The 23,876-nt window shown below is 33.1% G+C and overlaps 5 protein-coding genes across 8 annotated transcripts in view; 3 read left to right on the forward strand and 2 right to left on the reverse strand.

The window, feature by feature from the left end:
- The window catches only part of LOC117228888 (uncharacterized), a 157,670-nt gene extending 138,662 nt beyond the window's left edge, over positions 1–19,008 (reverse strand). The window contains exons 1-7 of one of the 2 annotated variants that reach the window (XM_033484960.2): positions 18,302–19,008; positions 13,504–13,613; positions 13,215–13,426; positions 12,941–13,129; positions 12,709–12,852; positions 11,639–11,735; positions 4,780–4,944 (exon numbers count right to left, since the gene is read on the reverse strand). In XM_033484960.2, coding sequence (XP_033340851.2) covers positions 4,780–4,944; positions 11,639–11,735; positions 12,709–12,852; positions 12,941–13,129; positions 13,215–13,426; positions 13,504–13,613; positions 18,302–18,480 — 1,096 coding nt within the window. In that variant the 5' untranslated portion in view covers positions 18,481–19,008. Of the gene's footprint in view, positions 1–4,779; positions 4,945–9,321; positions 9,341–11,638; positions 11,736–12,708; positions 12,853–12,940; positions 13,130–13,214; positions 13,427–13,503; positions 13,614–18,301 lie in introns of those variants that run through there. The other variant, XM_076525675.1, reaches the window with a different exon arrangement.
- On the forward strand, positions 10,512–15,885 carry LOC117228894 (uncharacterized). Its single transcript, XM_076525678.1, has 2 exons — positions 10,512–10,878; positions 15,299–15,885. Exon 2 carries the CDS (start codon positions 15,301–15,303, stop codon positions 15,682–15,684), a length of 384 nt encoding a protein of 127 aa, XP_076381793.1. The 5' UTR covers positions 10,512–10,878; positions 15,299–15,300; the 3' UTR covers positions 15,685–15,885.
- On the forward strand, positions 10,873–12,707 carry LOC117228892 (cilia- and flagella-associated protein 299). Its single transcript, XM_033484974.2, has one exon. The coding sequence runs from the start codon at positions 11,930–11,932 to the stop codon at positions 12,635–12,637; it is 708 nt and encodes a 235-aa protein (XP_033340865.1). The 5' UTR covers positions 10,873–11,929; the 3' UTR covers positions 12,638–12,707.
- Positions 19,009–19,818: 810 nt separating the features above from the next.
- On the reverse strand, positions 19,819–21,463 carry LOC117228893 (synaptic plasticity regulator PANTS). 2 transcript variants are annotated; one of them, XM_076525677.1, is made up of 3 exons: positions 21,316–21,463; positions 20,202–20,366; positions 19,819–20,128 (listed from the first exon to the last, which is right to left on the reverse strand). In XM_076525677.1, the coding sequence occupies exons 1-3, from the start codon at positions 21,406–21,408 to the stop codon at positions 19,916–19,918; spliced, it is 471 nt and encodes a 156-aa protein (XP_076381792.1). In that variant the 5' UTR covers positions 21,409–21,463; the 3' UTR covers positions 19,819–19,915. The 2 variants fall into 2 exon arrangements, with proteins under 2 accessions (XP_076381792.1, XP_033340866.2); XM_033484975.2 differs by lacking the exon at positions 21,316–21,463 and adding an exon at positions 20,482–21,103.
- Positions 21,464–21,812: 349 nt separating this feature from the next.
- On the forward strand, positions 21,813–23,847 carry BCL7-like (chromatin remodeling complex subunit BCL7B-like protein). 2 transcript variants are annotated; one of them, XM_033484980.2, is made up of 4 exons: positions 21,813–22,333; positions 22,642–22,717; positions 22,777–22,879; positions 22,964–23,847. In XM_033484980.2, the coding sequence occupies exons 1-4, from the start codon at positions 22,242–22,244 to the stop codon at positions 23,080–23,082; spliced, it is 390 nt and encodes a 129-aa protein (XP_033340871.1). In that variant the 5' UTR covers positions 21,813–22,241; the 3' UTR covers positions 23,083–23,847. The 2 variants fall into 2 exon arrangements, with proteins under 2 accessions (XP_033340871.1, XP_033340869.1); XM_033484978.2 differs by having other exon boundaries at positions 21,819–22,333; positions 22,774–22,879.
- Positions 23,848–23,876: the final 29 nt, after the last annotated feature.

The raw sequence follows: 23,876 nt of genomic DNA on the forward strand, positions 1-23,876 counted from the left end.
CGACTGCAATTAGGCGTAGGAATCGCTATTGTGACGGAGCTTGTACCCCTGGCCCCGTTCCCCATCCCTGCGCCCCTTATAGAATCCTGGCAATGGGAATGCCAGCGATTCGATGGGAGCAATTGGCCCAATTGCAGCTCGATCAGGAAGTCGAGCAAATCCTGGCGACAGGATCCTCCGCAGAATTCGATAAAGGATTCCATTCCGTGGCTTGCTGCAATGGCTCCAGATGGTCTCCCTATACTAAATTTCCAATTTTCGATCAGACCCGGGTAAAAATATTTCTACCGAGAGAAATACAAATATCTGCGAACACTATCTCGCCCGCGTTACATACGCTCCATTTGAAAGAATAATTTATTTCTACATCGAATGAGAGAGAGACACACCAGTTCGAATATTCAATTGATTTTACAAATACATGATAAGCATTCCAAATTTATATCCTACAATATGAACCTGAAATATTTCGATGCAATAAATATTGTCTTTATTGTTCGAGAAATGAAACACTTGGATATTATTTCCATGAAATTTTGCATTCGGGATATGTTTGTACTTTGTTGAAAACGAACAGACGATAAATGTTTCAAATATATCCAATAATTCAAAGAAATATAAGAAAAATCTTATTTTTTTAAAACAATACGTGTTCGCCCTTTTTCTATAGGTTTATTTTCTCTCGTGAATATCAATCTTAAGAAATAGAATTTCGTGTAATTAAATAAAAATGTATGCAGATGAAATACTGTTTCAAATAATTATTTCAAGTATGTCATATGAAAATACTATTTCAATGAATAGTTTCTCTTATCACAACATAAATATCTATTTTCAATGAATATACTTATCTCTATGGCGCCAAATAATACATTTTATAAATATTCTTACCCAGATCTGTTTTCTATATACAATATACCGCTCATTTTTCCCTAACATGCTTCATTGTTGCTTATATTGTTCGTACCTTTTATATAGAAATTGTTTAATAGTTTTCATAATTTCTTATTCCTTTCTAATTACAGTTTATTACTGTATAAGCATTGTTTTCGAAACAGGGCATTCTCGTGAAAGGTATTTCCTACACAGATGTCTCTATATTGTACCGTCCGCATCGAGGAGAATCCAATTTAGATAGTAAGTACTAATGCGTTTTACTACGCGATGTTCCTGATCTGGTTAACACAATTAGGTTTCTTCTAGACACCCATTCGTTCATATGATCGAAACACAGTCAGAAAAAGCCATTCATTAACGCCCAGAAAGGAGAGAAACCGTTGAGTGTTACAAAACTGGATCTGCAATTTTAGATCGATAGAATCGCAAGAAAATATGCCACGAGAAATTAATGTTACAACGAAATATGTATTTGTGAATAAGTTTCTGACACTTGCACAGAGATTTTGTCCTTTTTCTTGTGCCGCGTCGCCGCTAAATGTACAGTTACTATCAATTATCCTAGATTACGTGGTTCTAATAAAAATATAAACTTTATCATAATTATATCGCACGAAACATAGAAATTCATGCGTGGCTAAACAGAATCATGAAAACATTGTTAACAGCGAAATGTCTTTACACTTTTGTGTGAATAATTAGAGAGGCTCGAAGTAACTTTTACTCCTTTTCAGGGATATTTAAACGAGAACCTAGCAAAACACCATATTTGTATATTTCTATATCAGAAATAATAGATAAATAGAGATACATGTACAAATATAGTTTTTTAAGATTTGTTTAAATATCGATAGAAATGTAAAAGTTACTTCGTGCCTGTAATTTTACGCACACCACTGCATGCGTTATCCAGCATGGCTCATGTTCGCGACTCTTTTTCTCCTATTTCTATTCGTTGGTGGTATCGAAAAAGAGGCAAACACGATACTAGGACACTGTGTGTAGGCTGCAGAAAAATGAAATCCTTGTTTTATCTGTTTCTCAATTGTCGAGGTTACGCATCGATTGCCGTTTACTTGGAGAAACCGTAGGCCCGACCGTTAACAATGACTGTCAGAGTTTACGGTTTAACATGGCCACAGAAATTCGTGAGCGGAAGACGAGATCGCCGACGGAGAGAAACAGGACGAAATAGATGTGTCGACATCGTACATTTGAGATCCGGTCGACAATTTTAAACGGTTCGTCAAAAATTCGGAAAACGGCGACACCGTAAATTGTGTAGATTCTCATTTTATGTACTCGTCTTCAAAGAATTGTTTCCTTTCGCTTCGATTCAAGACAAAGCTGTCTCGTCAATTTTCAAAAATTATAACAAGTTAAATGTACTATCATTTTGTCCCACTGTGTTCCCATATAAAAATTCTTTGTTCTCAAATAAAATTGTTTTCGACGTGGCGAGACACGATTCTATATCATTCGCGTGCGTTTAAAGCGGTGTTAAATATCCTTTTTCGCGTAAAAGCGAAACCTCGGTTGTAAGGTTAAACAAATTAAAAAAAAAGATCACGTTAGCTTTTTAAGGTGATCTCGCGGCGGACTCGGGATGAAAATATTTTTGCCGGGAATCGTGTTAAGCAGCCGGCAAGTGAAACTCGGCCATATCGGGATTGACTCGGTTTCGCGAGGCCGCGGCGTGGTCGAGCCCATCGCTGCTCGCATTAGATTCGGCTAGCTAGACCGGAAGGTGAACGAACTTTCATCGAGGAATTTCTACGGGCAGAAACGGAGGAACTTGTCTTCGGAAGGAAAGGAAGGGAACGTTGATGAAATGAACGAGCGTCGGGGCAATCCGTTCCGATCTTCGTCCCTGAGTCGGGCGGGAAGCAGAGCATGACAGCGCCATGAGGAACGGCTGGACACAGTTTGTTGGCAGCCGGTTAGAAGGAGTACAAGATCATAACGAGATTCGCGTTTTCCACCGCGAAATTCCTTGCGAGACGGCATTCCCCTTACTTTCTCAAAACTATCAGCCACTCGTCATCTTTTGCTCATCGTTCGGGAACCACGAGAAAACTTAGGCTAACGCGATCCTTCGACATCGAGAGTCCGCTCTAATGAAACTCCTACAGGGGAAATACGGGTCAGGATATTTCATTGTGCGAGCGTAAAAGCGACGAGCGTACCGCGAGCCACTAACGGCCCTGCGTTCCTAATTACTCTTTCATGCCGGATCGTAAATTATTTTTTATTACTGTGAAACTACTCGGTACGATTCCGCGCGGCTGGAAATATTTATTGCAACCGATACAGATCCGTCAAACGTTTCTGCCGACGGTCGTTAGCATATCTGCTCGATCTTTGGTTATTGAATTGGACGCGAAAATTGTTATATCGCGTTCCAGAATAATTTGCACGTTGCCGTTTCTGTTTGAAACATTATTAATAGGGTGAATGTTGTACGAATTCGCAGGGCTCGATTCCCGCATGCACGAAGACGAGAATTTGCATAAAGATTCGGAATCCGGTTGTTATACAACGTTCCTTGTGCACGGTTATACGTGGCTGCATAATTTATCGGTGAAAAGAGCATTCAGAAGAGGTTGATTGATGAATGGAAGAAGTGGCAATTGAAACATTAAAGTCTAGAATAATTTTCTTTCCGCAATGTATTATTTTACAGTGCGCCTAGAAATTGTATTCATCCGATCGCTGATTAAATCTAATGAGATGATTTAAGGTTCCTGATACTTTCGTATGGATCTATTCCATCGCGATAACTATAATTACTCGCTTCGATTGTTCTATTCGTGACGTGGAAATCTTCGCGTTTCAGCGATACATCGGCCAAATTAATGGAACATAACTAAGCACGCTAGTTGAACGAACACTCAGAAAAACGATCGTTCTCTCTTGGTTTTCTCTTGATACGGAATGCTAGATGAAATCGGACAAAATCCTTCGTATCGTAATTACGTATATCATATAAATGAGGATCGCGAATCGTTGTACTAAATCAGTCCCTTATTTTATCGAAATTTCATTGTGAAATTCGAGTTTCTACACACTCGTTTAGTCGAGAAAATAATTAAGCTGTTATTTAAATCATTTTACAGGTTTACCATTACTTTCTCAAAATTATAGTTCTCCTTTACTTCGCCAAAGGGCGGACTGCTTCGTTATTGACCGAGTTTTCAGGAATTTTTACTTAAATGACAAAAGCGCTTCCTCGATTTAATAATAATAATAAATAATGGGAACAATAATTATAGAAACGTTTATTTTCAATTTTTCGTTAGTACAATATCCTTTGACCTATGGAAAAATTGAGAACAAAAATTTTTATGCATTCTTTTATGTTTCTGTTATTATTATTATTAGAACTATTTTTATTTAGAAAAATATTTCTGGAAGCACGTTACAGTTTTAATAGAACCAGATAGTTTAATCTGTGAAAGTTGGCTGTGCCAAATCATTTAACTGCGTCAAAATATAACAATTCCGCAGTCAGTCTTCCTGAACAAAATGGAATAATACTGAATAAAACGGATTATTATATTCCCTTTAATCGATTCAATGAACTATAATTATTATATATTGTTCAAATATACGTATTTCGGATGGATGCATGTATCTGTTCCGCGAAACTGATTCACCGTGTCGAAACCAAACTTTTCACGAACGTCGAACACAGCTGAACCGACATAAATTTGCCAACAACGAATACTATTGTTAATCATGTCACGCGCAACAATAAATTTGAACAGTGTCAAGCTACGGTGTACCGCCGACAGGCCGTAAAGCGTCAGCCTTCCGTTTGTTTGTTATTCTAAATTGATTCGCGCAGCGCATGTTCATTCGGGCAGTTACTTATGTACTTACTTGGAGTTCGTTGCATCTCATGATACAGGATGGTCGCTATTTCCGTGGGTTCTACGTAATCTGTCAGTCCATCCGTGGCAATCACCAGGAAATCCTCGGTATCGTCCAAAGGGTAGCACTTCACTTCCGGTTCACCTGTTACGAATGGTTTGTACCGTACGTCACCTGAAATGGTCAATTAAACATAAAATTAAACTAAAAAAATACGTATCGACCAACAATCGTTGGTCTGTAAATAATTATTTAAAGCTTATTAATAGTTTCAAGCTTATAAAAAGTAGCACCTCTCATAGAACGTTTCGACATTTTTAAATGTATTTGAACATTGGCAGAATTCTGAATTCTGGTCAGTTAAACAAAAAGTTGAACTCAAAACTATACAGCATATTGTTAGTCTGTAAATAATTATTCGAAGCTTGTTAACAGTAACACCTGTCATGTTTTAATTTTTTTAGTTTTTTCTATGTTTTAATTTCTTTGAATCATTAACGGAACTATCACAGAAAATGTGGTGAATTAAATAACAAACTGAACACAAGAATAAATAATACGCAGTCAGCCTGTAAATAATTATTTACAGCTCATTAAAAGCTCATAGGATATTTTCATGTATTTTCTTGTATTCAAACATTTACAGAACTTTGTATAGAGGTACCGAATTGTTAATGAACAAAATACATTTATTGGTAGTCATTCAAAATTATACTAGCAAGAATGTATATTAAATTAGGAACCGTTCCGATAGCAGCACATTTGCAATTAAAAAGATTATCAACAATCCAAGAATGTAGAATATTTTTAAATATAATTGTTCACCGAATGTGAAACCTGTGTCATTCTAGAGAGAGCGTCCCGTTAATTAAATATCGAAAAATACTGAGTATTTCTAAATCAAATTCTATGTACAGCTCAAGTTACACAGGATAACGCATGATTAATAGAATCAGTCGTAAATGTTTCATCGATAAAAGTAAAAAACGATCGTAGAATTTTCTTCGTACGCAATAAATTTATTAATGAAACAGCTATTTCCACTTCGTAACTGCGTCAACTACTCGAAAGAAAATGTTATTACTTTCATGATTAATAACGATGATTTTATTTCCCTTAAACTATCTTGATATACAGCACTACTAATAACATTTTATTGAGAAATTTTCGTTCCGACAGCACCTATCCAGTACAGAGTTTATTTTCTATTTAAAATATTTTTGATTTAAAATCGGTTGCGGAATTTTACAAATTTATAAAAAGAAAGAGACCGGTTTTTAAAAACCCACAAACCCAATTAGCAAAAAACGACAATGCTAAATACGTCTACGCATTGTTTCTTAATCTCGTTTACCCACAAATTTTCATGTTCCTTTTTAATTACTAACTGTTCCCAGTTTCATTCATGGTTGTAGCAAAGCGATAGAAAGAACCGCATAAGTTTCTAATAACCGGAAGCGTCTATGTTACGGTAGTGCCATTATTTAAATTAGTTACGCCATTCATTAATTAGATAATTAAAGTTAATTACGGTCTAGTTGAATACTGATAATCCCCCACGCTCCCATCATCGCGTGTTTTTCAGATGTAAAAAACAACGCTTATGTGCGATGGGTAACTGTAACAGTTATCTTGGATTCCATAAAACTGCGCGTCACGCGGAATGAAATTTTCTTTCTTTGTCACTTCTTCTGCCTTGCCTGAACGCGATCGGCGAATTTATTTCAGTGAATCGGTTAATTAGAAAAAGAAAGCTCGAACACATTTTAGAATCTCGCTGAGATTTCTAGACACCGTAACTGTTATAATCGGCGCGGAAAAATATCGTTGCGTTACGATCATTATTTTCATACAAATGTTTCTCGTTTTATGTAGGCTGCAGATCTTATACATGTATATGAAAACAATTTTTGTTCATTATTTTCAATGATGACGACAATAACTCAACAAATTATTTGAACTGTTACGTTGTAACAAATTTTTCTGAAATTTTTATTTAACATTAAATCTACCGCGGTCAAAATAACCGTTCCCTTATTTTGCAATTCTGCGCAGTTTACAGACTCTTTCATGGAAAATACTTGAATAAATAATAATAATAATAATACTTGATCCAATAATGTAATTTATTCAAGCATTTTCCATGGAAGAGCCTCTAGATTATGCAGAACTGCAAAATAAGGAAACGGTCATTTTGACCGCGGTAGATTTAGTGTTGAAGCAAGCCTATTAATAGGCTTCCGGTAAATAAAATGATAACATACACTGAACCACGAAAGTATTCGAACGCCTTTTAATACGAAATAGAAGGTTTCTAAAATTTTTTGAAATAGGACCAAACGATTTGAAATTATTTTAAGATGTCAGAGATGTCTAGCTTACTAGGACAATGTCTCTAAACGTGCTTTCAAAAATTGCAATTAATTGGAATGACAAAAAAAAGTCTCACAGTTTATATATATATATATATATATATATATATATATATATATATATATATATATATATGCAATGAATTCGACATACAAACTGTATGTTTGTTAAAAAAGAAAACAAAATTTTTAGGACGCAAAATAGTTAAACTACCATCCGCTGTGATAAACTTTAATTATCTATCGTCAGTTTCATTAATCAAATCGCTTAGATTTTGTGGGAATTGTTGGTATTGATTCTCAGCGGTTAACGCGTTAAACAACGATTTGTGAATAATCGATTTAACAGACGTGCAGCTTAAGTGTTAATTCGTTGGACAAACCACCCTAAATCGGGATAATAAATCTGGCGATTTGTAGACGGAAGTGCACACACCAAAACCTGATGGGATTTCCACTAAATTGAACACATCGAACTCCATCCGATAAGCTGCGCGGAGCGAAGGACCGCGGTCGATCCTCGATTGTGAAATCTACCGGAAGTAGATGGTAATAGGCACGGAAGCGCTATCAATCGTAAAATTTCCCGAAGCCGAGGAGAAATTCCTCGCAAACGAGGGACCAGCGAGACACGCGTCTCCTCGCGATGCAAAAACGGGCGTAATGGACTGTTAATTATTCCGGGCATGCGATTGTAGCAGCCACCCAGTAAAGCGTGCATTGCTCGGAGCATGGCTGCACGTATTATTGTGTCAGCGGTCGTACGGAACCAACAGGATACTCGACACGCGTCCAGAATTTTTTCTTTCCTTTTCTCCGCGACACCTAATCCATAGTTGGACACCTACGCCGCTAATATCTGTGCTCCCTACTTGGTTTCTGTGCGAACACGCGACAATTTGGCACCTCGACTTCTTGCAACAATTAGGCAAGAATTAGATGAGAGGATCTCTCCTAATATACTGTCTGCTTGTTGGCGTCGAGATCAGTCTATCTTCGTGGGCGATCATGTTTGTAAAATACGACGCAGTTATTGTGTATTTATTTATTTATTGCAGCGTGTAGCTGGCGTTAAACTACATTCAGACATGTTTAAATGGCCTCGAAACGACCTTCGACCCCGAACGTGAAATTATTGTCTATAGATATCACAATGTTTAAAAAACGTTTCTTCTTCATAATCAGTAGACTGGATCTTTATGCAAAACAATTCTTGAAATCTATCAATCTTATCGCTGTTTTATCTTTCACCTGTTTTTATCATAACTATATAAATCCGCAATCAAAAGATGCTTTAACCATATCTGTTTTACACAATGATTGCTGAATTAACATCCATAAAAGTTCAACGAAATTACAGTAGTTTAATAAATAAAATAGTAAAAACCGATTTCAATGTTTATTGGTCTAAAAATCCAATCAACTTTAACGAGCTTTCCATTTTACATATTACTACATACTTTATAAAATTTATGTTTGTCTAGTGATCCGCAATCTAGTAATTAAAAAATCAAGCTTCGAATATGCAATATGTGTATATTTAGTAATGCACATTATTAATGGCACGTAGCGAATATGTTAATGATCAAAAAATTTTAGACGCTCTGCCAACGGATAAACAACTAGTGATATCCACGAATAAATGTTAATAACTTTTCGACTTAAAACATTGTTTATCGATCCCGAGTTTGGAACGATCTTCAATTAGCAATCGATGATTTGATTATACACGTCGCCCAAGCAGACAGAAAATGAAACAGCAATCGTAACAGGACTGCTTTGGAACTCGCTTGCTGAGATGATAATAGAGTCAAGTTTCAGATACCGCAGAAACAATCCGCAAGAATCGACGTAATAAAATAGTCAAGAATGTATGAGAACGTCTCGGGAATTACCTTAAAAGTCAGAATTCTTTTCGACTCTTCCTGGTATATCGAAATTCCAGTCAACATTAATTTGTTAATGAGAATGCTGTCTGCAAAAACAATCTCGGATTGACGATAAACGAACGAGGAAAAACGTTGAATACAATAAATTGTACTATATTTTATTTAGATTTTAATCATCAAAGGAAGCTTTTTGAAGGAAAACAAACCTAGACAGGCCAAGAAAGCAAAGATTCGGTCCTGTGTAGTCTTAAAACGAATGGTGTATAACGCATTTGGCGATTTGCACTCACAAGGATATCAGTTTACACGCCACTCCTCAGCATACTACAAGAAGTTTAGTATAGCTGCTCCATAATTGATAGAGGGAAAATAGCATAGTACTCGGCGCACTCTGTACCTTGCACGTTGTCCGTTTAATTCTACCAACAAGGAGTTGGAACATTCCTAAGCACTTTTCGCGACACTGTAAATTATAGTGTGCACTAATTCGTTGGATAAATGTGTTTATAACTAGAGACCTGTGCGAACTTAATCACTCATTTATATGGTGCGCTTGAACACCTAATGCGTGACCTACTGTGTGGAAAGAAAATTAATCTTCATAGAGTTTGCACACACAGACGTTTCGTGATTGGCAAAAACTCTGTTTACTCTAAACCAATCGTATTGCTTCATAAAAACGACGAGACTGAGTTTATTTAAACTTTTCGACATATTTAATATAACGTGTGGTTGAACTAAGAAATTCGTTCTCAGTCCTTTTCTAATAATATTATTAATAAGAAATAATAAAATATTAATAAAATAATACCCATAAAATAGCATAATATTTACTGAAAAATTAAAATGTTTTGAATGTTTTTAACAAAATCGAAAATAACATAAATATTATATTGAAAGAAACACATCTATTAGGATATATTAGAATAAACATCTGTTAATATTTTTTTCCCTATTATGCTATATTGTATCCTTCAAAAACCCTTAACCCTCCTATCTCGAATACGGGGTCATTTTGACCTGCGAACGATATGACAACTTGGTATGCGATAGCATTCCGTCCAAGGACAGCGTTCGAAGGTAATGTTGACAGCAGTTTCCAACACAAACTTTATTATGAGTTAAAATGACCCCGCATTCGTCTCCAGCGATCATCAAAAACCATTCGTCTTCCGTGGTTTAATTATTAGTACAGTTTCCATTACAATAAGCAAAACTATTTCATAACGTCATAGCAACAACAAATGAATAATCATAACTCGCCCTTATCTGGTATCACGGGGTTACGATAGAGCTCAAATAAAAAATGCAGGAAAAAATGTTAATCTTAAACTAGATAAACGCTCTATTGATATTTTAATCTTAACTAGTGTATACAATAATATAAACATGGAAAATGAGATAGAAATACAATGTTAGGATTACTCATGACTTCAGTATATCGGTTAAGGATTAACATTTCACGTAAATACAAATAATTCACTAAGTTTACTGTTATTCCTATAGATGAAAGATTAGTACATACATTATGTAGATAATATTCACTATATTCATTTAGTTTCTTCTTATCAAATACATTAAGAGACTAACATAGTAGAATATAAATTCTACAAACGTTTAAATTTTCAAAAGTATAGCGAAAGCACATGCGTCGGATACAGTGTATCGATTTCAAGATACATGTATCGCCATCTAGCGATTGCGAGCATCTCTCCGAGCACCAACGAATGTCATTCTCGACTCTCGAAGCGACAGATGTGAAGTGGAAAGTTGACAGGAAAGAGGATTGACTAGATTGACAGTGTGAAAGAAATGTCAACGCGCGTGCCTCGTGCTAATATAAGAATGTGAGTACGAAGAAGAAATATCAACAAACACTAATTAATTCTTAATAAAGTTTCCAAACATATGGCCACGCCTTGGAAAACACAGTTTTCTCGTTCCGTAATTTTTCATAAAATGTAACTGCGTTCACTGCACTTTGATAACCTCCTACAAAATTAACCTCAAATTTCTATTAGAGCGAGCAACAGTGGTTACGCGTATATGTACTGTTCGTTTAGTAACAAGTTAATTTATTTATGTTTACTAACTTCAAATTGTTACTTGTAAACGCACAAAGTATTTGACAAATTTGTAAATATTAAATGCGATATACTAATAAAATGGTTGATTCTTACTTTAAAAAAAGGCTGTACTCTTTTACTTATTTTACTAACAGAAAAAGGTAAATATAGCAAAACAAAATTTTTAAATATTAATGATTATATATTTAGGAAAAAATGGAAGGAATGAGGTAACATCAAATTTTTCATTTAAAAATAAGCTTTCAATGTTTGTATTATTTACTCTTATTTAATATAAAGAAAAATATGTCTTGTTCAGAAATATTGAACAGAAAAAAATATGTACCCTTTAAGTAATAAAATGTATATTTATTCTTTATATTAAAAACATTTAGAAAAGATTGTTCTGCCAGAAAACAACAAATTACATACATAAATTATGTTTAGATTAATATTAAATTACTTACTTTCTCTTAACAATAGACAACGAAATTTTATTATATCTTTTTAGGAAAGCTAAAACCAATAAGAAGTGACTTACCTATTGCCCTTGAAACGCTTAATACTCCATTAACTCGTAAGATTCCAACACTTTGCATCACTACTCCTCCTACCCTTTGTATTCTTTGTACTTCATCCTAAGAAACAGAATCATGATGTTTGTCGCACTTCACTATAAACACTTTATAAATATACTATACCTACAGAATTTCAATTGTTTTTCATGCATTCAAAATGTAACCAAAATTCTCTGTCAAGTTCATTGTGTATATAGATGATACATTATATTATCAAATTAATACTGAAATCATTGATCTAAAGAAGTTTAAAGATGACAGAATTGGGAACGCAAATAGACAGTGACAAAAGACTATTGCCATTTAAAACTTATGAAGATTATTTAGATTCACTGGTAACATTTGTTGATCTTGGATATTTAGGAAATTTATATACTGCTCGTCAATTAGCTGAGCTTGGATATCGTTGCACTGGAGAAACTCTTAGCAGAGATGAATTTAATTGCCGCTTGAAAACTTTACAAGATTTACTGTTTCCAATTTATAGACCATATGAATTAACATCAGAATTTATTACACCAACCAATGCAGTAATGCAGGAACTCGCACTTCGTGAACGTGCAAATAGATTAAAAATCATATCCACTATTATTTTTATAAGAAACTATACAAAACTTCAATTTGAAATCTCTGGTTACATCGATTTTTGCGAAAGACTTGAAAAAGAAAACTGGCTTCCATATTTTCAAGGAAAGAAAAAGCTGTGGCCTCATGCAACTGATCTTGCATACTACCATTGGAGAACAAATAAAACGTGCTTAAATGAAACTTGCAATTATCAACCAGTTATAGATCCAAAACTAGGTCTCAGATTTAAAAACCTTCATGATAGAGATTTTGTTAATATTGATCCCACAATTCCTTCTCCAGGTTTAGATACAACAAGAGTAAGAATACGTTGTGCAGAGTATGAACATGTAATACTATATGACCATAGACTTCGAAGTAAAAGTCATATTTAAATAACAAATATATACCTGGGTATATATGTAATATGAAAATTAAATTGAATAAAGGAATTCTGTATACTTACTTCACGGTTAAGGCGATGAGGATTTACTAATTGAACAACAGTGTTGGATTTTACTACCATTGCTGTAGAATCTCCTGCCCAAGCAACATATAACTTTTTATTTAACAATAAAGTGCAAACTGCTGTAGTTCCACCACATACTTTCTATAAAATAGAAAAGAATTATTTAATTGTTTATGATATATGCTTAATTTATACACTGTGATAGCTTAATTTATACACTAGCACTCACTTGTGATTTAGATTTCTCTATAAATTGTGTATCTGTAGTAATAAAAGCATCATGTAAGGCACGCTCTGGATCAGTAGGATAATGTCTGCTTTCCGCTAAATACTGATGAAGATGCGAAGCACAATATACAGCTGCATCTTGTCCTGCATGTCCATCAAATACTGCATAATAATTTGCTACGGAGTCATCCTATAATTTAAAAATACATTTATCTGAGATAACATTTCACTTATATTTTTATATGGCATAATAAAAAGATTCAATATATACATACCTCAATACCAAAAGTAGCATGTAAATCATGTAAAACTACATAGCGATCCTCCATTTTTCTTCTACAATTTTTGTTTCCACCAGCTACTACTTGTGGCAGTGGTGTAGAAGGTGAAGGTAGCAGTAATGGTAATTGAGTATTCATTAAGAAGCGATAACATATTTTATTAACTTTGCCAGTAATAGCTTGCATTAATTTCAGTGAGGTATATGCTGCAAAATATTGCACTAATTAAAAGAGATTCTATTTAAATGAAATTGAATTAAAAATTGATGGCAAAGTAACATACTTTTCTCTTGTGCTTTGTATCCACAATCTTCTGGTTGTTTTTTACACATGGATTTGATTTCCTGTATTGCTTGATGAAGCAAATGTGCTTGCAAGTTTGGTGGACATTGCCTAAAATAGAGTAAACTTTTCTGAATCAACAAATGTTTTAAAAAATTTTACAATAATTATAGATACTATACATTATGTAAAATATTATTCAATATAGCAAACTTCACATTCTAAGAACTACTGTGAATATAGAAAACAATAAAATAACCAAAACTGGATGCTTGATGATAAAAAGCATTTGTAAAATTTTGGAATTCTATTTCCTGTGTTCAAAATTATATTAATACAAAAGCATGGATTTTTCGTTACGAAATTCTCTCAATCGTAAGCAAGAAAATAGTTTAAAATTTATTGGTATAATTATTAATTGTTTATTAATTAACTATAATCCTGAATTTTTGTTTGTAATAAACTCTACAATTTTGATAAACATAAAAAAAATTTGGAATTAATATCTCATTTTATTTGACTAAATCAATATACAATTTTTGTATTTCTAATATTATAATTATTATTTAATAACTTTCTCATTTTTTTCTAGTAAAAAGATGTAATTATTTTAAATTATGTGAAATGATTTAAAATAGTTCATGCACAATATTATTAAACATACATATATCATAATTAAAGATTTTTTTCATCATTAATATTAGATAAGCATACTATACATTGTTTTCAAACTTTATTTAAATATACAAAATACTTTATTAAGAAGCATCACATCAACAAATATTTCTAGAATTGCTAACATAGGTAACAAATTAACATAAATTCCTGTGTGTTTGTTTAGTTAGTGTTGACTACAAGCAAAAACATATCCATTTCCTTGATAATGGCCACGAGAAATGATAAAATTTCATGAATACCGCACGTCTCTTCGGCTTTCAACACAAGCTGGAATTTAATCAATGTTCCACCCCATCTTTCTCACCCCTTGAAAAAATTCTTTACAAATTCTTGAGTAACAAAACATCGTATTTATCAATATTTTACAAGTCGAAGCAATTTTAAAGAAGTGAGACTTCCGGAAAAATAGTGTCCATGAAATTTTGTGCTAAGAAACCGAAATGAACATTTGATGCAATTAGATATATGAGAATAAATATGAAGATATTCTCAATTAATAATATAATAGCATAATATAGTACACACAGATGTAATTATTGTAATAATGTTAAGATTTGTATTCAATCAATTTTTTTACAAAAAGTAAAAGAAAATTCTGACTATAATTCTCGATTACACCACTAAATGTTCGTATCTATTTATTTATAGTAAATGTGATATTTAAGCAACTATTTTGAAGTATTTTCAAGTATCAATATTTATTAATAACTATTTGTGTTGTACGATAAATTCGATTTACTTTGCTTTTCATTTCGCGAAAAGATTATCTGTAAAATTTTTTAATAAAAAATTTACAGATTGGTATTTGTTTCGTATTTATAAATAATTTTATATGTAAACAGAATTGTTATAGAACTTTGTGTTTCTAGTAAAAACTCATTTTAGAAATAATTTTTTACCCTTCAAGAATTTTTTCTTCCTCTCGTTGTCCCGACAATTATGTTCTACCTATACATAGGGTACGCTCAATTATACACACGAATAGTTAAGTCATGTTCGAGCAAATCGAATGATACACCCCGATGGACATAGTTCGATCACCTGCAGCAGTGAAACAATATTTGCGAGCAATGTACCCCCGTTTCCGGCAATTTATAAGATAGCATATCGCTATTTAGATATGAAGGACCTCTGGAGAGGAGAAGTAACTCACAAACGCAGCTTGCCGCGAGAACAAGGAGATTGTACTTTGAACAAATATTCGAGTCGATTGAATCCAGAAGCTTTCGAGTTTGCGAACGATAGAACGACGATTCAAGGAGAAAGCTTGTTGCACTCTTTAGAAAAAGAGAGTCTCGAAGGAGATTCTAGCCAGCAGCCTATATCGACGATCCTTGAACATTATCGACTGAACCAAGAAATGGAACCGATTGTCGGCAGTTACCAACACGAGTGTAACGAAAATCTCGACGTATATTTCAAGGCTGTGGGTATGTTGAAACCAGCGAGTCAAAATGATTGCAGTACACCATACGATGGCAGCAAAAATAAATACGATCTATGAAAAAAGAAACGCGACGTTTGGTCTCGATTTTGAACCCCAGTTTCCGTTTCGGAGACTAAAAATCGCACAAGGTTTATTCTCTTATGATACACTCTGTTTTTGGAATGTTTACTTTCATTGGAATCTACTGGTAATAGAAATTTAATTGTTTACACGCGTGGCGTGTACGATTTATTGAATAAAGATTTAATATATCGATAATCTTGTATATTTCTGACCTCTTGTTTTGCCTAATATTCTATGTATATTTAGTCGTAGACGTAACTGGCAAGAAAGCTTGAATCATTTATATTAGGTTGAATCATAAATAATTCTTAGAATGAAAGTCAAGAGATGCATTTATCCTAATGACTCACCCTCGAACTGTCTGATAAATAGCAACAAGTCATTCCGAATGCTGGCAATTATCATATAATTGATTAGGATATAATTATTCATTTTACATTATCAATAAATAAAATTGTTATACTATAACGAAAATTATTTATGTCTCGATCTAATTAGATTCTCATCGTTAGAATAGGTATCCTAAGTTTGCGACATCGTTCCCCTCTCCTCTTATTTATCATTAGTCGATAAATTAAAGTAAACAAATTCGAATATAATAAAGTGTTCCATTAATTGTTGATAAAAAGAATCTATATTAGGTGTTTCACTTGCATTCGTACTAACATATCACATAGACCGCTATTAATTAGAAATACATTGTTAACGTATACGAGTTTTAATCAATTTATATCTTTTTTATTTAGATGAACGTAAAAGTTGATTTTATAGTGAGTTTAACGGAATTATCCCGTTACGCTATCGCGACAAATTATACGAACTATCGATAATGCGATTGGAAAGGATTAAAATCTAATCTGCTTTCAATATTGAATTTCATTATAGTCGAAATTTGAAGTCCGTTAGCTGTGTGTGAAGAGACATTACGTGTTTATGTGTCATTTGTATTTATGCGGTGTACCGTCTGTTTTTGGGTAGAGTGTTACTACATAGAAGAGAATATATACATGTATGTATATATAGTCTAGTGACAGTTTTAGTCGGTCCGGTTGTCAACAAAGTGATATGGAAGTATGACGTTACAGAGGATGGCGTTCTTTTGGTATGTTTTTCATTTACATCTCTGTTTCGCGTTCATATGACTTTCCGCAAAGCTGGAGAGACTTCAAAGGATTGCAGCGGAACACACTGCTTAGAAAAATCAAAGAATATTCTTTCCATTTTTTATTATTAAACATGAAAATGATAAAAAGTATGCCGGGAATGTTAAACAAAATTGTATGAACGATTGAACAATACGATGTCAATTATGAAATGTGGATAGTAACAAATTACTTTTCATAACAGCAGCATGCAAATTGATTACTGAAACTTGACTCAATTAGAGCAATTACATTTTTCGTAATAACTTCTCCCGCTATCAATTAATTATAATTGATAACTATAATTCACATCTCTTACACGGATTAAAAATGATTTAACATTTAAACTTTTCCGGTCGAAATCCGGGATATTCTTGGCAACGCTATGTTAACTGTTCTACAATAATGTAAAATTATAAAAATATAGAAAATGATTGATTCAACGTAAATCGTTGAAAGTATTGTAACTAACAAAAGATAAATGTCCCAAAATAATCCATCCGCAAAAGGTACAGTTTTGTATTTTCAAAAATATTTTAAAGAAAGCAAATATTTTATGTTTATATTTCAGCATTACACATAAAATCATGTCAGTTCGGATATTAATGCGTCATTCACTATTTATGGTAACCTTCGAAAGCACTGCATAGTGGTCATTTCTGGCCAAAATCCAATTTTTCAACAGCAACTTTATGATGAAATTCTTTCTTTTAATGAATTAACAATTTTCTAGATATTCGAAATTCTCATCGATGATATTTTTATGAGATATAAATGTTTAATTATTTGAATAATAGTAGATATGCTGTTGTAAATATGAATATTGTAATTGAATTTTGTGATGTAACAATTTCACATTGTTAGGGGGACTGGTCAAGTATAAAACCTCTATTTTAAATATTTTTCATAATATTTATAATCACGATGAAGAGGATAATGTTTTTATACTTTGTTTAACTGTCCTGCTATTTTTTCGTAACTGCCAATTCTGTTGATGACTTTCCAAACGCACAAATCGAACGACAAAAGGATGACACGCAGGACAGAACAAAGGCTCCGTAAAAAATATCTACAGTTGCCAGAGAAAAAGGCTGCGGATCGATCGTAAACGTTCCTACTGTAATTTAGAGCATGTGCCCCGCCTTCTTTTATTGTTTGTCACGTGTTACACGAGATGACAAATGTGGATAAACAATGAATGTATCGTCGTTGTACGAGATAAAAATAAACTCTTGGTTAATCAAACACGAATGCATATGTTATTTTTATTCAGAATCACAGCGACACGATGTTATTCGAACGAAAATATAAAAATTATTCCAAATCGTCAATTGATGAGAACAGTGTGGTGTCTAATGACATTCGACGCCACCGGCTGCAATGAAAACTATCAACAAATAAACACGATCGATGCCTACCCACGCGTTCATACAATACAAATATCGTTATTTGAAAAATCATTCACTTACATTTGGTTGAGGTACTGTAGAGTCACGTTAATGATCTCACCGACGATCTCGGCGTCTGTCACACTGTACGAACTCACTGTGACGGGCAGCTGATCGTTCGGATCCACCTTCTTGATGAATTCGATGAAAAAACGCTTATAAGCGTCGATGGAATCGGCATCGATGCAATCTTCCGCCATGGTTTACTATCCCCGTGAAAAGACAAATTGACGAACACGCGCACTTTTCCTCTGCACAAAGAGCACAACCCTTCACCACAGGACAGCAACTCTAACCGCTTGACGGAGAAGACGTTAAACACGATACAATTCGGTGAGTATATCTTGACGAGTTAGATTACCGCACACGGAAACACTAGAACGGAAGTAAGGGAGAGTGAATGTGTATGTGCGTACGTATTTCTATATATGTTTTTCGATTGCAGATCAAAACTGCCGGTTTCTTTTATAATCGTGCTGTAATCAATCTAATCGGTGATAGGTGATATTTGTATTTAGGTTACGTCACTCGCTCAACATCGCGTAAGCACGTAACACTACAGGCCCGATAGAACGACGCGTTCCTCTGGTGTGCGTTTCTTAGAGAAGTGGGGAGGATTTGCCGCGACGTTTAAAACACTATCTCTCCCGCTTCTTTAAGTCCGGCGTCGCTTTTTACCTTTCCTTTTACCACTGGCCACTTGCGGATTGACTTTCGTAACGGAAGAAAAGTGCGTAACGGAATTCACCGAGTAGTATACTGCGCATGTCCGATACGGAGCATTGCGTTCGTTGTTTCGGATACATGTAGGAACATGTGCACCACATGCTACACCACCTTTTCTTTTTTATTACACGCAATTGTTATTATTCTTCGCATGAACTTACGCCAGTGTGTAAGTATTTTCTTTTTATAATCGTTCCTTTCGGATTTCTTGATTACACTGATTATACTTTTACGCACAATTGATTGACACGCAGCTTTTGAATTTCCAGAAGAATGCCGCGTCAAGTTTCGATTTAGAATTCATTTATAACGTTATCTCCATCGTTTAAATTCAATTTTAGTGTCTTTCAAAGATTTCTTATCTTTTATCTTATTCAATTTTATCGGATGACTAAATATGAACGTTTACAGTATATTGCACTTAATTCAGTTTGTACCGTGAAGGAATTCCCGCCATATGAATACGACATTCTTAAGATATCGACTAAACCGTAAAATAATTTGTTATTCTAAACTATGAAATATATTTCTTTATTCCTCCACAAAAAACTATCATAATAGAAATTTATAATTCTTTTAATTTTTCATATGCATCCATATTTATATTGTTTTACAGTTGATCAAATCATAACCTACATTTATAAATTCATAAACTGGAATCAAATATTTTACTCTGTGTCATACAGACAGATTACCTTATTACGTATCCTTAAAATATCTTTCTTCAGGTTAATTGTATTATAGACTTCGTTTTTATTAATATTATTATGTTCAGTAAGAATTATTATCTTAAAGTAAATGTGATTGGAAAATATTTTTTAAATAATTTATTAATGAAATTAATAATATACAAAGCTACTACACATACCTACTGTAGTATTTAACTACTAAATTGAGAGAGAGAGACCTTTATGATATAGTACAAGTTCTCAGTTTACTATATTGTTCTTCTATTTTATCTACATTTGCCAGATATGAAGTTTCAACTTTTTGTTGCAACCACTCAGGTAATGGTGCATTCCAGTTTTCTGGTGGTTTGTCTCTTCTTTCCCAAACATCATTACTGTAATGACCATGTAGCCTTTCCATCCTACGGTTTTTCTCACTGTCTATTAGCTTTGCCTATATGAAAATATACTTCCTTTAAATACTGCGATTTCAAAACAATAGCTAGCAACGAAAAGATTCAACATACATATGCCCGTTCACTTTTATATTTTTCCCAAATATAACAATTGTTATAGTCTGTTTTCCATTGTGTGCAATCAATTGTATCTCCAAATACAAAGTATTGATGAAATCGTGCTTTTATACTTTTACAGTCTCTATATTCTTCATTATATATTTGACATGGTTTTATCTAAAACATACAACATATTAAATCATGATTTTCCTTAATGAATGACAATTTGTCAGTTTCACATAGAAATAGCACTCCATAATTCATTGAAAAACACTGAATAACAGAACTATACCATCCATTCCAGTTCATGTTCTTTTATTTCTTCATTAGATTTGTTTGTTTCTACATCAGCACTGTCTCTTTCTTTATCAGATTTGACATTTTCATCACCAGATTTGTCTTTCATTTCGGCTAAAATTGGCTCACTAGTTCTATTTGTTTCGGGCATTATTGTCGATTTTACAACAGGTTAGGATTTACTTCTTCTTTGTATTGCAAAGAAAGTTATAGTATGTATTTATAACAACTAATAAATTTTGAACACTTAAAATATATAAGAATATTATTATTTTGAATGCTTTGAGTACTTATCAATTTTCAATTACAAATATGTAGCAGAATATCATCGTAGTGATAAGAATTCATTTCTTTACGTAAGGAGCAACATGATTTAACGAGATCTATTTTTTACATGTAACCTCAAAGTTAAATTTATTGATTTTAATTTTTATATTATTAAATATTTAACTATTAAATAATTTAATATTAAAAATATATATGTAATTAATCCCCATAGAGACGGCTTCGATATTTGGGCTCTAAAATTGTGACTTATAATTATAATTCTTATGTTCATGTACGCAAATCCAACCACAGTGTAAGAATAAGTGGTGGTCTAACGCTATCCACACATACATGCAGACGAAGTATGTATGTGCTTAAAATACTCTGTGACATACGCACGTGTATCTATTCCATATGAATTATCATGGTATAAATGTACCAATTAATAAATTTCATACAATTATTTATTATTAATTTTATGAATGAAATTATTTTCATTTATTGCATAAATGAAAATGTAACGCACTAAAATGACTTTGTTTTTATGTATGTACAGTAATACCTCAGGTTTTGTATGATCTAATTCTCTTAGCTTTTCCAAGCATTCCCACCATTTTACTGCGCATCCAATCCGCAGTGCATCCTGTTTTAGCATTGAATTGTCAGCCAATCAGAGCAAAGCAATTTCAAATCCTATTCTCGCTAACGGAGCGCGCTGTGACCGAAGAGTCTTACAGAAACTTGGATATCACTGTACTGTAGATCATAAAATCAAGACAGCTAAAAATTCATCCTAACGTCATTGAATAAATTCTTGTTTTTATCTTATTTGTGTGATATAATTTACATTAAGGAATATTTACTGGAATAAAACGTTCAGTTTTCATAAATATTTCCAAACAGTTCACGAACATTATTCAATTTGTTCATGAAGTTCGTTTTTCCGTTGGTACCCATCTTTGTACGATCCGATTCGTTGATATTACTAAACATTTCAACCAATGGGAAAAAATACGCGTGTTCAATGTCCAATCAGACATGCATTCCTTCCACATGCCAACTTGTGAGTCTGCGTATTCAGTAATTTGTACCACTGATATTCATATTACCGCAAATACGCGATATTATATTTCAACTTTTATTAATAATAATTACTATTTTGTCAATGTCTGTAATTACTGTGTATTCCTTATATATATAATTTAACTGAATGAAAATGGCTGAATTTCTTGCGTATAAGTAATTCGAATGTGTTCACTCCAGTTATTGAGTGTCACTGGTTTCCGCCATTCCCTCCGCACCCCTGTGAACTATCCCAGACATATTATCTTGTTATGATTGTAGTTCCCGTTCTTGGCTTGAACCCGAAGACGTTTAAGACCGTACTGTCGAAATTCGCGACTGCTGTCAGTTTCCTAACCTCTTCACCGACGAATGTTCCGGTGTTTCGTATTGTGTTCAATTAATAGTGATTTATAACCACATAACATGATGTCGCGGTCAGTGCGTGCAGAGACTCGTAGTCGTGCCAAGGATGATATTAAGCGTGTAATGCAAGTTGTTGACAAAGTTCGCCATTGGTACATCTCTTAAACATATTATAGATGCGGAAGAAATTGTTGGAAATCTTTCAGAAAATATATAACAAAAAAAAAGTTCAATAGTATTGGATTTTTATACTAAATTCAAGTTTTCATTACTTGCACGATTTAGTAAAAGTTTTGTATTACACATGTCAATTGTAAACAAACCTCTAGTTCTGAAAAGTTTCATGTGTGTTGATTGAATAATAGTGTTTTATGTTTATTTTTTTAATAACAGTGAAGGAAGTATTTGTTGTTCTGATATTGATCTAGAAGATGTGTTTTTCATGCGTTCACTTTTATAGGGAGAAAAAATGGGTCACAATAGGAGAAACAACTATGAAGATCTATAAGTGGGTGCCCATTTCAACACTTGATCAGGTAGGTGTATTTGTCATATATGCAAGAATTGGAATTGAAAATATCCTGTTTTTCAGAAGAAGAAGGGAAAGACAGTTGCAGACAAAGAAAATGGTTTACCAAGAAAGAGTGGATTAGATTCTTCAAATTCTAACTTTGGACTTACAGAAGACTCTAACACATGTAAGTTAAACTATACTGATTAGAAATTGTGATTATATTACTAATTAGAAATTGTAACATAAACAATATTTTTTAATGTCTTAGGTTTCTCAACAGTTAGTGATTCTCAAGGTTTAACAGATTTCTCTGCACATTTGGGATTTTCAGAAGATTCAAATTCACAAAATAGCGAACCAACATCTAAAAGGTTAAAGACTGATTAAAATTTATTCTGTAACTGTTATTTGGAAACTGAGGTATTTAGGAAATCATTTACATCTTTTACAAATTTGCACCTGATAAAATTATCTTTAATCATAATCATCACTGGATACATTAAAAGAACTTTATTTCATTTTTTATTCTATTTCATGTTCAGTTATAACTCTTATATATTGAAAAAATGAATACTTTTACGATATTGTTTATTTTTTTATACGTGCATTTGTTACAAATTTTCATCTTTCAGTTTAGAATCTAAAATTAATAATAGTTCATTAAAACATTTATGTTGAATGTTTAGTCTGTTTGGGAGAAAGTAAAGGAAATGTAAGATCTCAGTACTCAAAACGGATTGTGCATTCTTAATAATCTTTGTGTCATCGCAGTATTAGTTCATTTTTGAGATACATGTAACATTTTTGTTTACCAAATAGGTACATCTTAAAAAATGATTACAAAACATTGAGGAATTGTAATCATAAAAGTGTACAATAGATAATGGTACATTTATTTTTGCTGTAAAATAGTATCTCAAAAAACTTATATATATATATTGTTACATTTATCTGTAATCTATTTATACTTCTAAACATGATCATATGTTCAATAGTTTTTGGTAATTGACAATGGTTGTACATAATTGAGATATCGGTCTTTTGCAATTTAATATACTAGGACAAATTTGCATTCCTTCAGATTATGTTATAGCACCGTGTCATGTACAAAATAGGCTTTGACATTTACAAATAAAACGATATAATTGTGAACGTTTCACTTTATGTTTATGCAAATTTTC

Source organism: Megalopta genalis, chromosome 12, assembly GCF_051020955.1.
Source record: "Megalopta genalis isolate 19385.01 chromosome 12, iyMegGena1_principal, whole genome shotgun sequence".
Classification (NCBI taxonomy): domain Eukaryota; kingdom Metazoa; phylum Arthropoda; class Insecta; order Hymenoptera; family Halictidae; genus Megalopta; species Megalopta genalis.

Bases quoted from the DNA above. Each gene is read 5' to 3' on its own strand.
- LOC117228894 (XM_076525678.1), top strand. From the start codon at position 15,301: ATGAAGGACCTCTGGAGAGGAGAAGTAACTCACAAACGCAGCTTGCCG.
- BCL7-like (XM_033484978.2), top strand. From the start codon at position 22,242: ATGATGTCGCGGTCAGTGCGTGCAGAGACTCGTAGTCGTGCCAAGGAT. The intron at 22,718-22,773 runs GTAGGTGTATTT...CCTGTTTTTCAG, and splicing joins CCATTTCAACACTTGATCAG to AAGAAGAAGGGAAAGACAGT. The intron at 22,880-22,963 runs GTAAGTTAAACT...TTAATGTCTTAG, and splicing joins TACAGAAGACTCTAACACAT to GTTTCTCAACAGTTAGTGAT.
- LOC117228892 (XM_033484974.2), top strand. From the start codon at position 11,930: ATGACAGAATTGGGAACGCAAATAGACAGTGACAAAAGACTATTGCCA.
- LOC117228893 (XM_033484975.2), bottom strand. From the start codon at position 20,637: ATGCCCGAAACAAATAGAACTAGTGAGCCAATTTTAGCCGAAATGAAA. The intron at 20,367-20,481 runs GTATAGTTCTGT...TGTATGTTTTAG, and splicing joins AACATGAACTGGAATGGATG to ATAAAACCATGTCAAATATA. The intron at 20,129-20,201 runs GTATGTTGAATC...ATTTTCATATAG, and splicing joins ATAAAAGTGAACGGGCATAT to GCAAAGCTAATAGACAGTGA.